We start from the raw sequence: 14667 nt of genomic DNA, 5'->3' as shown, positions 1-14667 counted from the left end.
TTTGTGTGAGTGCTGTTTTGTTCACGATGGTAGATACTAGTTATCGAGTAGTTTGTACTCGAAGCATGGGATGGGTCGCCGTAGATAAGGTTTAACTAGTAGGCGCAGAGTTATTAAAGAGACTCGTGTAGGATGATAGTTCAATAGTTCGCCCACAAACTATAAAGAGACTGAGAGTGTATGCCGAGACATGTGATATTGTGAAATTGACTCTTTTCATTCTTGCACAAGGAAACCACCACTGTCTAAGTGGATCTACAAATTTTCATGTCTAACCATTGGAGAAAGGCTCAATTTAACGTTTAGTATTAAAGAAAAGGGGGAAAAACCCTCAACTCATATGGCCGCCAAAAGGAGGGCCACAGTGGATCCATCGACTCTCGAGGCTGCAGTTTTTCGAGCATGATCATGAAAGCATCGATTTTAATGTCTCACCATGAAGAACCAGGGATTGCTATCCTTTCATGGATCTGCTATAGTCAGTACAAATGAACGAATCTTATCTAACGTCTTGGTTTTTAAACTTGTCTTGTCTCACACGAGATGAGGGAAAGATCCAACTACATACGCTTCAACTCCGTTTGCAAAGATCGTTTTAAGTGGGGTTTTGTTTGGGTCATTTCGCTTTCTATATAGGTGATTATCTTCTAACTTATCTTTCAAATCATGTCTAACGAGATCAGTTTGAGGTTTGGTCAGGGGTTCCAGACTTGGAAACCTCCGCATTCCAGCCTCAGATGCTGAGTACAGCACCACCATTTGGTGAACATCGCACCGTCTCCTTCTCCCACGTGTCAATATCCTTCAAGGTCCGTTGGATATCATCCTTAATTAAAGGAATCGACTCCACCCCCATAAGTAAACGCGTGGGTAACGGGCGCTCATTCTGTCCAACCACCGCCTCGAAGAGAACCCGAGAACATATATCTGGATCACTCCAGGTCGACTGTGACTCGGGGTTTGTGACATACTTGATCAATTGACTGAATGAACTGTTTGGATCATCGTATGCCGGATGTCGTGGTGCTTGCTTGAGACTGGACCCCGCAAAATTTGTCCGGACACCACCGGGAGAGACGATCAGGAATTTGATGTTCCAGGTGGGATCGACTTCCTTGGCCACTGATTCTGTGAAGCCTTCCAGAGCAAATTTACTGATGAAATGTTGTTAGTCCGTACGATATGACATCGAGGATTTAGATATCGTTCTTACCTGGCGTGATAGAACGAATGACCCGGAGCAGTAATCCACCCTCCCATGGAAGAAACTTGAACAACAGTCCCACCCCGACCGGGACTATTAACTTCTCGAAAAACTCGGAGTGCCTCACGAGTAACGTGAACTGGACCCCAGAAGTTCGTCTCTAGCTGGTGTCGTGCATCAGCTTCGACGATTCCTTCCGTATCGCCCATCAGACTGTAGCCGGCATTGTTAATGAAGACGTCGATTCCGTGGAATTTATCAACAGCTTCGGCAACTGCTTTAGTAATTGTCTCCTGACGTGTTACGTCTAGATGTAGTTTGAGAACTGTTGGGCCATCGGGGAGATAGGAGAGAGATGTCACATCGCGTGCGGTAGCGACGATGCAGTGACCAGCGTTGTAAATTGTTTTTGCGAGGGATTTGCCAATACCGGACGAGCATCCAGTCACTAGATATAGTGAGCGAATGGACAATTGATAATTTGTTGTAAAAGATTTCTTACCGAACCACACAGCATTGGTATCCAATTTTTGCAGTGATGATGCCATGATGTGGCTGTACTGTTATTCAACAGTCGAAGTTTGCAAATGAGGATTGAGTGTAGATAGAAGCAGCGACCGTTGAAAAGAGCAGTGTACGAATGCAGAGCAAATCTGAACTTAGAGTCGACATCCTCTCCTCCTTTTATATGTTAACTGAAGGCATCAACGGTGGCAATCTCTGAAATAGAATACAAATTGCCCTGCTTTGTGCAACCAATCAGAAGCCATACAAGAGAGACCTAAACCAAATATGGAAACTACACTAGACTCGTGAGGCTTAGAGTGGGGCAAGCTGAGCCTTAATCAACTGCGTCAGCGAAGATCTGCTTGATCTTTCGAGTTTGCCAGATAGTTTCTCTTCAAAAGCGCCCTAGTCCCTAGTGTACTTCCTTCTTTGGGAACAGATCATATGTATCTCAGGGTATAATGGCTGGGGGCAAACGAGATCAGGCCTTTGTGGTGATCACCGGGGATCCCCGACAAGGACAAGGTGCGCGGCTTAGCCAGGCACGATCGCATCTGGCAAAGCGATACCATGGGCAAAAGAGATTACAAAATACGAATTCTCGACAATTGCAGCAAGTTCTAGCGCTACATCGTGCACTTAGCGCCGTTCCGCAAGACGTTCGTCTCATACTAGAAGCACCGCCGATGCCGCCCTCAATACCTGGCTATAGCCGGATGCAAAGATGTAAGTCCTGATTTTGAGCGTCTATGCAAAATAAATCAGCTCAGAATTAACCCTCAGAATCAGTTATGTTTGAGTATGTGCATTCTGGCACTGGCCTTCACAGATTTTTCTCGACAGTTATATACGCTGCGATTACCCATCCGGCTCTTATGAGTGCGAAGATTCTGAATGCATCAGCTTGGGATGATCTCAGTGCGACCGAGAATATTAGTGCTATCACGCTCCAGCAATCTCATATAACCAGGCAGTTATTGAATGAATCTCTAGCAAACAGAGAACAGTGTTTCAGTGACGTGACGACAGCAGCTTTGATTGCGGTTCTCCTTTTTGATGTACGAGCCACGACCCTGGAACCTTCTCTCAATCAGTACTGACGAGCCTTCAATCTAGTTGATCAATTTTGATATTGGCGCATTTGAGAATGATAGAGCAGGCATTGAATGCATCATCAGCGCTCGTGGGGGCGTCCAAAACCTAGGATTTGAAGGGCGATTGGGTGAAAGCTTGCTTTTGTATGAGAAACCCTCGAAATCGCGCTTTCATCTCAAATTCTTCTGCTGACTATTCTAGAATTGAACAATTTCAGAGGATCGTGAAGAGTCCACTCGATAGTTGGGAGACCTTCCCACCTGGGGACTTTGCTGTCCTTCCATATGCCCAAATCGATATGAGTGTTTTCACACTCGGAACGCATGAGGATGATGTTCTTCAGACAGTCTGTCAGCCACTCACAGATCTATACCAATCGGTTATGCAATTTGCGACCCGTGCTTCATCAGCAAAAGCAACCCAAGATAATCAACACCTTACAAGATCCATCAGAGCCCACATGCCGATAGAGCCATCGGATCACGACCAGGAGCCAGATCCAAACGACTCAAGAATCCCTGCCCTCAATCAAGCGCGACAGCTGCTCAACTTGTCAACTCTGGTATCCGAAGCCGAACCTTGTCTGGCTCAAGCCGTTGCCCACTTGAAACATCTCCTGCACCAGACAGATGTAGATGGATTCTGGGGCCCACTTCCCGGCGCATTGATTTGGTGTTTGGTCATCGGTGGTCGACTATCCCAGCCAGGGTCTGCGAGAAAATGGTTTATGATGCAGATTCAACGTACTTGTTGTGCGATGGCGCAGGACGGCTGTGATATGGTACTTCGTTGCCTGCAGACTGTCCTAGTGGGGCTGGATGGGGCTCATATTGATAGGCTGGACATCTGTCTGATGAGTTATGGATAGCTTTCTCCGGATTGTAATGAGTTGTCAATATAGTATGCCTTATAGTAGGCACCTAAATCTCCGAGATCCTATTTGTTTGCACCATGATTTGATAGCGCAAGTGGAGTACGTATAGATACTAGGCTGGTGAGCAGCAGCAGTGGCGAAAAGGAAGGCGACTCGGCAGTTTGGGCTGGTCGCGGGAAACAGATTTACTCCGAGTGTTTCGGGCGAAAGACTCGAAATCAGTTCGGGGAGAAGCAGAATGTGGGGAAGCGTCTGGGGAGCGGGGGCACTGGGCCAAAGAGGGCTACGAAGTCAGTTTGGTCTTTTTGTTGCCATAAAGGATGATACCTTGAGGTACATTGTGTGGGATAGTCCTTTTAACTCATAGTCCTGTATAGCACGGTTGAATCTCCATAGTTAGGACACTTTCTGTTCGAGATCTTTTGTATAGTTGGAAATCCACGCCGCTGATTGGCTGGATCTGGAGAGCCGCTGCAGTACGACAAAGGGCCTCGTTGCTAAATGCTAATCCTTTCGTCACTGCGAATGTCATAATATCAGAATCTCGCTATCCTCAAGCGGATAATTTTGCAACCGGCTTACAAAGCGTTTGGTACAAGAACCAGTCAACGAGCCCCAGTGGTGGATGCCCTCCAATTCTCCAACATGCCACTCTCAACGCGGACGTGTGGGGAGCTGTGGGAAACGCGGCAAAAATCTCACCCGCTCCGGTCCTATCGAAGCAGGCCAAACTGCGACGGCACGCGCGCTCGGTGAGGAATTGGAGAGATTTAAAGAATCACGAATCGCCGCGTCTCGTCGTTTCGGATTTTCTGATCGATCGTGTATCTTCTTTTCCTGGCGCCCTTGAGACTATCACTATCCCCCCTTCTCCCCCCTCCCACCCCTACAACCAACTCCCCCCCCATACTTTATTTCCGTTTATATCCGACACAATGGCAAAGGCTCCCCAGGATTTGCAAATTGCCATTATTGGCGCTGGTATGGGCGGTTTGACCACTGCTCTTGCCTTGGCGAAGCGTGGATTCAAGAACATTGATGTATATGAGAATGCGCACGACCTCGGCTTCGTGGGCGCTGGTATCCAGCTCGCGCCGAACATGGCTCGCGTGCTCGATGGTCTGGGCGTGTGGCGAGGCATCGAGGCCGAGGCTGTTGACATTTCCGACACTTCAGTGCGAGGTATGCAAATATAACCAAACAGGAGATGTTGGTCCTCTCGAAGACGCTTATGGCTAACCATGGCATTGTAACAGAGGGCGCCACCGACAAGGAGCTCGCACACGTCGAGTTGGGATATATCGAGAAGACCTACGGCTACAAGCACATGGTTGGCCACCGTGCCTCTCTAGCCAGCGGTCTCTACGAGGGATGTAAGAAAGAGTCCGCTATCAAGTTCCACTTTGCCATCAACGCCGATAATGTCGATTTCGGCTCTCGCCCATCTTTCACAGCCGTGCCCCGCGATGAGGGCAAGCCTTCCTACCGTGTTGAATGCGATATCATTCTCGCCGCTGACGGAATCAAGTCCCTGGCTCGTCAGGAGATGCTCAAGCGGTTGAATGTCAATGTCGGCGTCCAGGATACCAACCAGGCCGCCTACAGGATTATGATCCATAAGGACCAGATCAAGGATGACCCGGAGCTGCTGGCTCTCATCAACAGCACGCGCGTCACCCGCTGGATTGGCTCGAAGCGCCACATTATCGCCTACGCCGTCTCCAACAACACCATCTATAACATCTCCACTACCCAGCCCGACACTAACTTTGCCGCCGCGACGAACGCCACATACACGACCAAGGGCTCTAAGAAGGCCATGTTGGACGTCTTCGACGATTTCTGCCCTATGGTTAAGCGTATGCTGGACTACGTGCCCGAGGGTGAAGTCTGCGAGTGGAAGCTGCGCGTCCACGAACCCCTGCCCACCTGGATTTATGATACCGTCGCCCTGATCGGCGATGCTTGCCACCCTACTCTGCCTCACTTGGCACAGGGTGCCGCCCAAGCGATTGAAGATGGCGCTGTCATCGCCGTCGTCCTCTCCCGTCTCCCCGATACCACTCCCGAGTCCATCAACAAGGCCCTCCGCATCTACGAGAAGGTCCGCAAGGGCCGCGCCGAGGCTCTGGTCGACATGGCCGCTGCCTCTGGTCGTGCTTTGCACTTGGGCGATGGCGCCGCTAAGGAGGAGCGTGATCGCCAGTTCGCTGCTCTGCGTGCGGGCAAGGGTCCCGTTCCGGATAAATGGGCTGATGCTGATGTTCAGCGTGAGATTTATGGTTTCGACTGTACCAAGGTGGCGGAGGAGAACTTTGAGGAGTACTTCAAGCAACTGTAAGCGTTTAAATTTTCTCTTCCTTTGCATGGGTTATGATATCGGAGTTTTGTTTTCTTGTTTTTATACACTTCTGTTCATTTGTACATTTCATTTTCGTGTATATCCATGGACTCCCTGACAAGTTGGACTTGTCACACATTTTGGAAATTGAAAAATCATTGACTAAACGGTCTTCTTGTTCTCTAGGGACAGTGCTCCTCGTGATTCGAAGCTTGCGTAAAAGTGGGGTTGCTGCGGTATATGAGGTTGCTTTATGAGTGTGATGAGACGGCATGTGAGATAAAGAGGAGGTCATTTGCTGGACATATTACTTTCTCTTGTATATAGCTTTCGTGACGCGATAGATAAGCCCATAGCTTTCAATTTGGTTTTATTTGCCTAAACTCAGCTTCACTGGAGATAAATTGAACATGATAGACGTGACATATCCGAACATATTGTAGAAAAAAATCATGGGCAACAGGCAGGCAGACAAAAAGTATTTTGGAACATAGTAAGCCACATCCGTATTTTGCTTACGAATACATAAAACGCCGCGCCATATCAGGGCAAGTAAATCAAGAACAAGATACTTGTTCATCCTTTCACCAGCTTGATGGCATGCAAAATATCATCGAGAGACCAGCCCGGCCCGCCGGGAACAATTTCCGCCCAGACTTCCTCGGGAACCGCGTCGCTTGCATCCAAGAGACTCCAATTTGGGCTAGGTTCTGGTTTGATCCATTTGAAATCCTCCACCTGACTCCATCGATCTTCGTGGTCAAGGCGATCATGGTCCAAGGCCTAGATATGCGGTTAGTATAGAGTGTTGGCAGTGCAGAGGTTGGGGTACAGCATACATAAGCCTTAGGTATCCGGGTGAACCGGATATTGGAGCAATCCTCAATGATGGGATTACTCGAGCAGCTCAGGTAGACGTCGACATCTTTGCAGCTGTGCATACGGAATTGTCGGCACGAGACGACAATAACACTGTGATCCAGTCCAGTAATATGTGCTGGTCCATTGACTTGTCCACAGATCAACAAGCTTTCCTCGATATTCTTCACCGTCAAGCTAGCATAGGGCTTGCCATCCGCGGTCGGAATGGACATGTCCACAACACAGTGTCGTAGAGAGGTGATTGAGGCAGGGACTGTGGAAGTAGAGCCGGAGGCGGGCAGCATAATGTGAAGACCATAGTGATCGTCGACGGAAACGTTGGAAATTCCCTGGGCCGCGAAAGCGTGAGATGCCTTTCCCTGAGCTGGGGCCTTCGACTCCATGTCTCTATCAGAAGTGGTGGGGAAAGAAGTTGGTGCAATCTCCGGCCGCTCTTGATGCTGCTTATCCGGCTCATTCAACGGGGTTGATGGATAGTTCGGAGTATTGTTGGCCGAAGAACTGACTGATGAAGCACCAGGCGAGCGGTAGCCAGGGATACTGCGACGGCCTTCCGCAGCGAGTGCCGCAGCGTCAGATAGAGAGATTGCTGAAGCGTTCTTCTTGGTCTTGAAACTGAACTTGGCTCGGGGCTCGAATGCCGCTCTGGTTTCGTTCAATTTCTCCTGTAAGGCCTTGATCGCCTGTTACACGTGTATTAGCATTGGGAAGCCAAGAGCATCTTGTATTGTCATACCTCAGCATAGACTCTCTGATCATAGGTCGGGATGTAGCTGGCTGCATCTTTGACTTCATTGGATAGCCGCACAATTCCGGCAAGGCAGTGATCAGTAGCATCAGCTCGCTCACCACCCACGAGCGATGTATCGGCAAGCCGATCCATCTGCTGCTGCAGAGCTAGAACATTGACAGTTAGCCAATGATATCTCCTTTTGCCCAAGATAGTCAACAGGCTTGCCCAGCATCGATATAGCCTTACCGGTGATTTCATGCTGGAAGTAGCGGAAGAATCGTTCCTTCAATGGAATTTCGGCCTTCGAAATGATTTGGTTATCAGCCGAAAATCGGCGAGCTTGCTGGTGCTCCAGCTCGGCCATAATGAATCAGTCGTGATATCAGTCGTGATTGTGTGGGATAGATGAAAATGTCAGCCTGGAGAGGCCAGAACACAGAGGGTATATCACGCGGTTGACGGAATGTAGGAATGACGTCGGTACGATCTCAAGCGGATCATACCACCCTCACAGAATAGCCGTAGCGAGCTGTATTTGCTGTCGAAGTGGCAGATTCCAGTCGATTGCCGAGTCAAGGCAGGGCGAAAAAGTTGCAGAACAGAGGGGCTTCCAGCCAAGAGGCTTTCAGCTAATGGATGATGTCCACGCACAGGCGGGGTCTACTGTGGAAAAGCTCCGAGCGCGAGAGCTTAAAGAGGAGAGCTTTCCACAGCGGAAATTTCAATGGTCCGGAGCTGATGGTAGAGGAGGGGAGTGAGAGCGACAAAATGTTCAGCGGGAATCTTCGGTAACTGCTGAAGAACAAGCAAGACTGCTTTTGAATAATGTGGAGAACAAGAGGCACAATACAATGGGGTTCGCGGACAATTCCTCCACTTCATTCGCGGTGACGTCGATCATCCCGCATTCTCGGAATTCGGAACAGGAGATTATCCGCCAACATTCCTCAGGCAACAAGGCAATGAACGTATATACTCGGACTACGTATCAAAGACTCAAAACTTGGAGTACTTTGTTTTTCTTCCCTTGCAGACGAGCGATCGAGTTTCTAGTATAAATATCATTTTTATTCCAAAATAATCTCGACGTGGACGGGGGAGTTGCACAAACACCAAACTAATTCCATACCACAACAACGGTGCTACACTCAAGTCAATGCAATTTCTGCTCCAGATTCAGATGTGATATTTTTGTCTCGTAGATATGTACAGGCCAGACAGAAACCTAGTTAAGAACGGAACAAGTAAAGAGGAAGAAATGCTTCATAGCCACGAATCGCGATCTTCCGTAGTGGTAGAAATGAGCTCGAAGCGTTGGCTGCGAACGAAGGGGTGAATACCCAATCAAAGATGAGCAATTTAGGAATCAAAAAGTGGTGAGCCTGAGCGGAGAAGAATTACAGAGAGCAATTTCGGACATTGTGTAGTCTAGTCGAGGATCTCGACGCAGCAGACAAAGAAATTCTGGCTCATGAACAATTCCGAGCGGCGGCACTGTGAGGCTTCGATTCTCATTGGCGCTTTATTCAACCCTACTTCCGGTTAGCTTAGTAGACTTATTTCGACCATTTTCTTATGACTGAAGGTCTGCAATTCTTGTTCGCTCTTGACTTGATTAATTGACATAATTCAACTTGAGAAAACACTTGGTCGAGGCTGACAACATTTAATTCGTTATACTTTCGAGTCTCGAGTCATTCACAATAACGTCTACGCCGTATAGAGATGGGACTGATGGCTCAAGCATGGGAACAAATTTGACGCTCTCAAGAGCTCTGCTTGTCGCAGCATGGGTCATGCAGCTGTTTACGGTATTGGGCCGCTGCTACGATATAGTTGAGCAACTACAGGACATACCATCTGGCTGGTCAAAAGGGATCAAGCCCCAACCAACAACGCCTATCCGATTTCGGCTGGAACTACGCGCGCCAGGTGGTATCGACCTGGAGAGACTGACCATTGACCTCTCGACTCCGGCCCATCCACAATATGGAAAACATATGAAGCGCGAAGAGGTGGAAGACCTCATGCGGCCAGCCACCGCCGTCTCTGATCAGTTGCTGGCCTGGCTAAAGTCGAAGGGTGTCACCAACGACTCTGTCGAATCGTATGGCAACTGGATCAGCTTTAGGGCAACGGTATCCCAGGCTGAGCAGATGTTGAAGACTGAGTTCTTTTACTATCACCACGATGATAGCCCAACAACCCTCATAAGAACTCTTCGATACTCCTTACCTCGTGAGATATACCCACATATCCACGTGATTCAACCAACCACCAGATTCGGAAGGCTCGATACGTATGGAAAACGGAGGCTGGGTGCACGTCATGGTTTACCGGTTGACCAGCCAATCGTCGCCACGCCGGAAGATCTGACTGCAGAATGTGGCACCGTGATGAGGCCGGCTTGTCTTCGAGAGTTATATGGTTTACACGACGCAAGGGCAAAGCCTGATCCACGGAATCGACTAGGGGTGTCTGGATTCCTAGATCAGTATGCCCGTCACAGTGATTTTCATCACTTCATGCAACGCTTCTCTCCGGACGCATCGGACGCCAACTTTGACGTGGTGGCTATTGATGGAGACATGAACCTGGAGGATTCTCCTGCCAGTAGCACGGAAGCAAGTCTGGACATACAGTATGCAGCTGCATTGGCATACAATGCCTCAGTCACGTTCTATTCCACTGGCGGTCGAGCATCCTCGATCACCGACGCAGGGCAACTGGATTTAGACAACTCAGAAAATGAGCCATTCCTGGATCAACTTCACTATCTCATCAATCTTCCGGACAGTGAGCTGCCCTCGGTTCTCGCCACATCATACGGGGAGATCGAACAGAGTGTGCCACCGTCCTATGCAAGATCAGTCTGCAACTTGTTTGCGCAACTGGGTGCACGGGGTGTGTCAGTCATATATAGTAGCGGAGACTCTGGTGTTGGCGAGACATGTCTCAGCAACGATGGGAAAGGGCGAACTAAGTTCCAGCCAATTTTTCCAGCCTCTTGCCCATTTGTCACTGCAGTTGGAGGGGTGGAAGGAATTAATCCCGAAATCGCGCTTGATTTCTCTACTGGCGGATTCTCCGACATTTTCAGCCGCCCAGAATACCAGGATCAGGCAGTGAACGGATACTTTGATCGCCTAGGTGATCAATGGAGCGGTCTATACAACCGTCATGGGAGGGCTATCCCTGACGTCGCCGCCCAAGCGAAGAGCTTCATCATTCGAGACCACGAAACTTATTTGAAGATTAGCGGTACCAGGTTTGTTGATCCACTCAATTGATAGAAGCCGTAGGCTAAGATTTAACAGTGCTTCAGGGCCGGTATTTGCTAGCATAGTTTCTCAGTTGAATGCGATTCGACTCGCAAATGACAAGCCTCGGATGGGCTTCTTGAACCCCTGGCTATACAGCCTCCAGCAAGCAGGATTCACCGATATAGTCCATGGTGGTTCCCGGGGTTGTACTGGAACGACTGATTCCGGTGCCAAAGGTGCTTTTGTCCCATATGCAAGTTGGAATGCCACGGAAGGCTGGGACCCAGTGACTGGGTTAGGGACGCCTTGGTTCCCGACGTTGGCCGAGTTGGCCTTGACGAGTGACCAGGTGGCGTGGACGAAATATGTTGTATTTAACAAAGGAAAATCATATTAACACCCTAGTAAAACTAAAGAAATAAAAGTCCACGGGAGGCGTATGTATGACTCTCAAACAGCAAGGGAGAAGAACTAAGGTGCTTGACTTGTTCGACTGTATCAGCTTGCCATACTCTCACGTGATTACATGAGCTGACCGCCCGCCGCGGTAGCTCCGTCATGGCGGACGTTCGCCAACTCATCATCCAAGCAAGCACCGTCTAGTACTTTCATTTCTGCGATTGAAGTTGTCTGTTGAATCTGACTGTGTGGCTCCTCTCAAACCATAACTCCGGAAACCATCATCTTACAACGCAACACGCCATGTCGGACCTCAAGTCCCTTGTCTCGGAGCTTCAGAACGCTCTTGAGCGCAAACAGCTCGATGCCGCCAACAACCTGCTCAGCAAAGCCAAGCGTGCTCTTCTCATTCAGAACGCCCTGATCCCAACCCCTTCCACACCGCCACAGCTCGTTGCCCTTGCCCGACAAGTCCTCGAACTCGGCGCCCTTGCCTCCATTCGCCAAACCGACGCGCAGACCTTCACAAGATACTATCAGCAGCTCCAGCCATTCTACGATCTGGAGCGACACGCCGGTGTCCCCGGCCAGAGCTCATCTGAGGTTGATTTTAGCACTAGCCAGCGTAGCAAGATCACAGGACTCTACCTGCTCCTTCTGCTAAGCATGGGCGATAGTGCAAACTTCCACACCGTGCTGGAGGGATTGGTCGAGGAGGCTAGTTTGAAGGGCGGTCGTATCGAGGACGATGCTTATATCAAGTATCCTGTTGAGCTGGAGCGGAATCTGATGGAAGGTAGCTACGATAAGGTGTGGCGGGAAACGAAGTCGGAGCGTGTGCCTTCAGAGGACTTTGGATTGTTCTCCAACGTGAGTGATACAACCGCTTAAGTATCGATGGTGAATTCTAGCATTACTAACTTATCACCGTCTTGCAGGTTCTCATCGGCACCATCCGTAGTGAGATCGCAGACTGCTCCGAGAAGGCTTATCCCTCCTCTCCCTATTTCCAACGCCAAGAACCTCCTCTTCCTGGAGTCTGAGGGCGCAGTTATCGAGTTTGCTCAGCAGCGCGGCTGGATTCTTCGAGATGGACGGATACACTTCCCTGTTGAGCCGGAGGCGGCCACAAGATCGGAGAAGGATATCCTGGTGGCCAGCGGCACTGTGATCGAGAACACACTAGGCTATGCTCGGGAGCTGGAGACGATTGTTTAATACGATGTGCTGGAGATGGTGGCTATTATTTCACCACTGGATATGAATGGTTACACCCTATTACCTTTACAATTTCTCTCGGTCCCTGTTCCTGTGGTGCGGATGTACTTGTATACCTTCCGGTTGCATTGTGGTTTGATCTAGCGTGTTAACGAAAACAATGGTACCGAGAGATTCGGGATATCAGATTCATGTAGACTACTCCCAGAAATTATACAACTACCCTCCACACGCAAACCCGACGATCGTAGAAGCTACTCGAAACACAAAGCAAGTCAGATGTTGTCGAGCCCTTCCACACATCGCTCGCGTAGTTCATACTCTCGTGCTCTGTAAACTCGGCCAGCACGTCGATTTCCCATTCCGCAGTCTGATCCTGCTCTTGCTGAGTGATCCTCACAATCCTCGTGCCAGCATGCATACAACTTGCCAGCACCAAGAACTGTCGCTCGGAGCCGGATTCCTTCGTGTTGAGCAGCTGCAACCGCCAGACACCACCGCCAAGACCCTGCTCAGCAAGTACTTCGCCCCGTCGAGTAGCATGATACACGCGGAGTCCTTCATCGTAGCTACCAGTCAACAGAATCGGAGCATCGTCCACAAACGGCACCGGCAAGGGAAGAATCGAAGTGACTCCAGCAGTATGGTGGCGGGCTCGATCATCGTGTTCAAGTAGTAAATTTGCGAGTGGCTCATCACCGTCCTCCTCTTTTGTATTATGAGACTCGAATCGACGTGTGTGTAGAGACCCAAAATCATTTCCAGTAAACATGAGTGGAATCGTATCCGGCTTCGATTCATCATTCCCAGGTACCTGCATCGCAGCCAGTGCAACGAACCAAACTTCAATCATTTGCCGCGCATCGAAAGAACCCCATTCAGTAATGGCGTTGTCATCGGTAATATCTTTGGTTGTCCCGAAGACAGCCGTCCGACTATCCGAGAACGTCACTGCGAATCCATCGGCGTCCTTTTGAGAGAACCAGTTCTCCGGAGACCAAGCAAAGAAGAGAGCTGGGATTGAAGAATCGTCATGGACCTGTTTCGTCCATAATTGTTGAATGGCTGGTTGTGCGACAGAGACATTGAAAAGAGATATGCATCCTGTACTGCTTGCGATGGCGAACTTGCTTTTATCTCTTGGGTGAAAGTGCAGATCGAAGACTGCATATGGAAGGGACATTTTTTGTACTAATGATCTGTGGCGAGTTTATTAGCAGGCTATCTCCATTTAAGAAGAATGGATACGCTGTTGACTTACAGGTTGTTTGTTTTAGGATCTAATTTCCACAGCTGCACGCTGCCGGTTTTTGTTTGCTCAATCTCATCCTCTTCATTCTTGATTTCCGAGAGGAGGTATGTGCCCACAACAAAGTGATCAGGTATTTCGGGACAAAATTCTAGACAGCTGGGTGGCTGGTCTAAGAAGATTGTCGTTGCAGACTTTGGTTTCTGGATTTCTGTCATGGTGTTTAGGAAAATCCCCCAATTCACCGTGGGGTTGGAGGGGTGGTTGTTTAGGCTCGAATGGTATTTTCTGTTGATATCACGGAGATAGTCGAGTCGGCTCTTCGTGCTATTCATTCACAAAGCTTTCTCGCTTATGAAACTCCTTCGGGGCAACGGGGTTGAGCATTGATCATGACTATTCAATGGATGATAGATAGAATCCAGCGGACCTGAAAAATCCCCAAGCTGGTAAGTGGGGCGGTGAAATGAGATTCCACTGGGTTGCTCAGTGTTGGAAGTTGTCGAGTCGGGTTCCACGGAGTAAAATACATACAAGGTATGCTGGTTTGAACGATTTCTATACTTTGGCTCGTTATTGCAATTTGTTAGAAAATATCCCTCGATAATCTCTAGTATAGATGACGCACCTTTTAGGTGCCTACCTCTCAGGCATTCTGGTATTCGCGATCAATGCCTAGCCCGGTTCGAAGATGAACTCAACTATTACCTTCTACAGTATGGACCCTGTACAGCCGAGGCGCCACAACTAAGGGTACAAGGCTCTGCAAACTCACGCGTCGCATCGGTGCCTAGCTAGAAGCATTAATAATGGTCGATGACGTGCCCAGACCCCGCACTAAATCTACTTCTAACCTGTGCCTTACCTAGCATTTCACGACTCTTCTCATACTGTTTGCCTTT

At 49.1% G+C, this 14667-nt stretch overlaps 6 protein-coding genes across 6 annotated transcripts; 3 read left to right on the top strand and 3 right to left on the bottom strand.

Annotated features, from left to right (window-relative positions):
• Positions 1–733: 733 nt before the first annotated feature.
• Positions 734–1752, bottom strand: N7458_001354 (SDR family oxidoreductase; the record flags this gene model as incomplete). The annotated part of the gene is made up of 3 exons (XM_056904737.1): positions 734–1154; positions 1214–1652; positions 1707–1752. The coding sequence occupies 3 exons, from the start codon at positions 1750–1752 to the stop codon at positions 734–736; spliced, it is 906 nt and encodes a 301-aa protein (XP_056768844.1).
• Positions 1753–4615: 2863 nt separating this feature from the next.
• On the top strand, positions 4616–6021 carry N7458_001353 (putative monooxygenase; the record flags this gene model as incomplete). The annotated part of the gene is made up of 2 exons (XM_056904736.1): positions 4616–4862; positions 4937–6021. The coding sequence occupies 2 exons, from the start codon at positions 4616–4618 to the stop codon at positions 6019–6021; spliced, it is 1332 nt and encodes a 443-aa protein (XP_056768843.1).
• A 576-nt stretch (positions 6022–6597) lies between these two features.
• N7458_001352 (putative tubulin-specific chaperone c) lies at positions 6598–8000 on the bottom strand (the record flags this gene model as incomplete). The annotated part of the gene is made up of 4 exons (XM_056904735.1): positions 6598–6804; positions 6861–7586; positions 7640–7800; positions 7883–8000. 4 exons carry the CDS (start codon positions 7998–8000, stop codon positions 6598–6600), a joined length of 1212 nt encoding a protein of 403 aa, XP_056768842.1.
• A 1381-nt stretch (positions 8001–9381) lies between these two features.
• Positions 9382–10926, top strand: N7458_001351 (S53 family peptidase; the record flags this gene model as incomplete). The annotated part of the gene is made up of 1 exon (XM_056904734.1): positions 9382–10926. The coding sequence occupies one exon, from the start codon at positions 9382–9384 to the stop codon at positions 10924–10926; it is 1545 nt and encodes a 514-aa protein (XP_056768841.1).
• Positions 10927–11601: 675 nt separating this feature from the next.
• On the top strand, positions 11602–12516 carry rpnL (proteasome regulatory particle lid subunit rpnL; the record flags this gene model as incomplete). The annotated part of the gene is made up of 2 exons (XM_056904733.1): positions 11602–12172; positions 12260–12516. 2 exons carry the CDS (start codon positions 11602–11604, stop codon positions 12514–12516), a joined length of 828 nt encoding a protein of 275 aa, XP_056768840.1.
• A 211-nt stretch (positions 12517–12727) lies between these two features.
• On the bottom strand, positions 12728–13983 carry N7458_001349 (uncharacterized protein; the record flags this gene model as incomplete). Its single annotated transcript, XM_056904732.1, has 2 exons — positions 12728–13715; positions 13778–13983. The coding sequence occupies 2 exons, from the start codon at positions 13981–13983 to the stop codon at positions 12728–12730; spliced, it is 1194 nt and encodes a 397-aa protein (XP_056768839.1).
• Positions 13984–14667: the final 684 nt, after the last annotated feature.

This window comes from Penicillium daleae, assembly GCF_028827525.1.
Source record: "Penicillium daleae strain IBT 16125 chromosome Unknown utg000002l_segment0_segment0, whole genome shotgun sequence".
NCBI classification, from domain to species: domain Eukaryota; kingdom Fungi; phylum Ascomycota; class Eurotiomycetes; order Eurotiales; family Aspergillaceae; genus Penicillium; species Penicillium daleae.
Note: the sequence above shows the minus strand (reverse complement) of the source record. Positions and strands in the feature narration are given on the sequence as shown.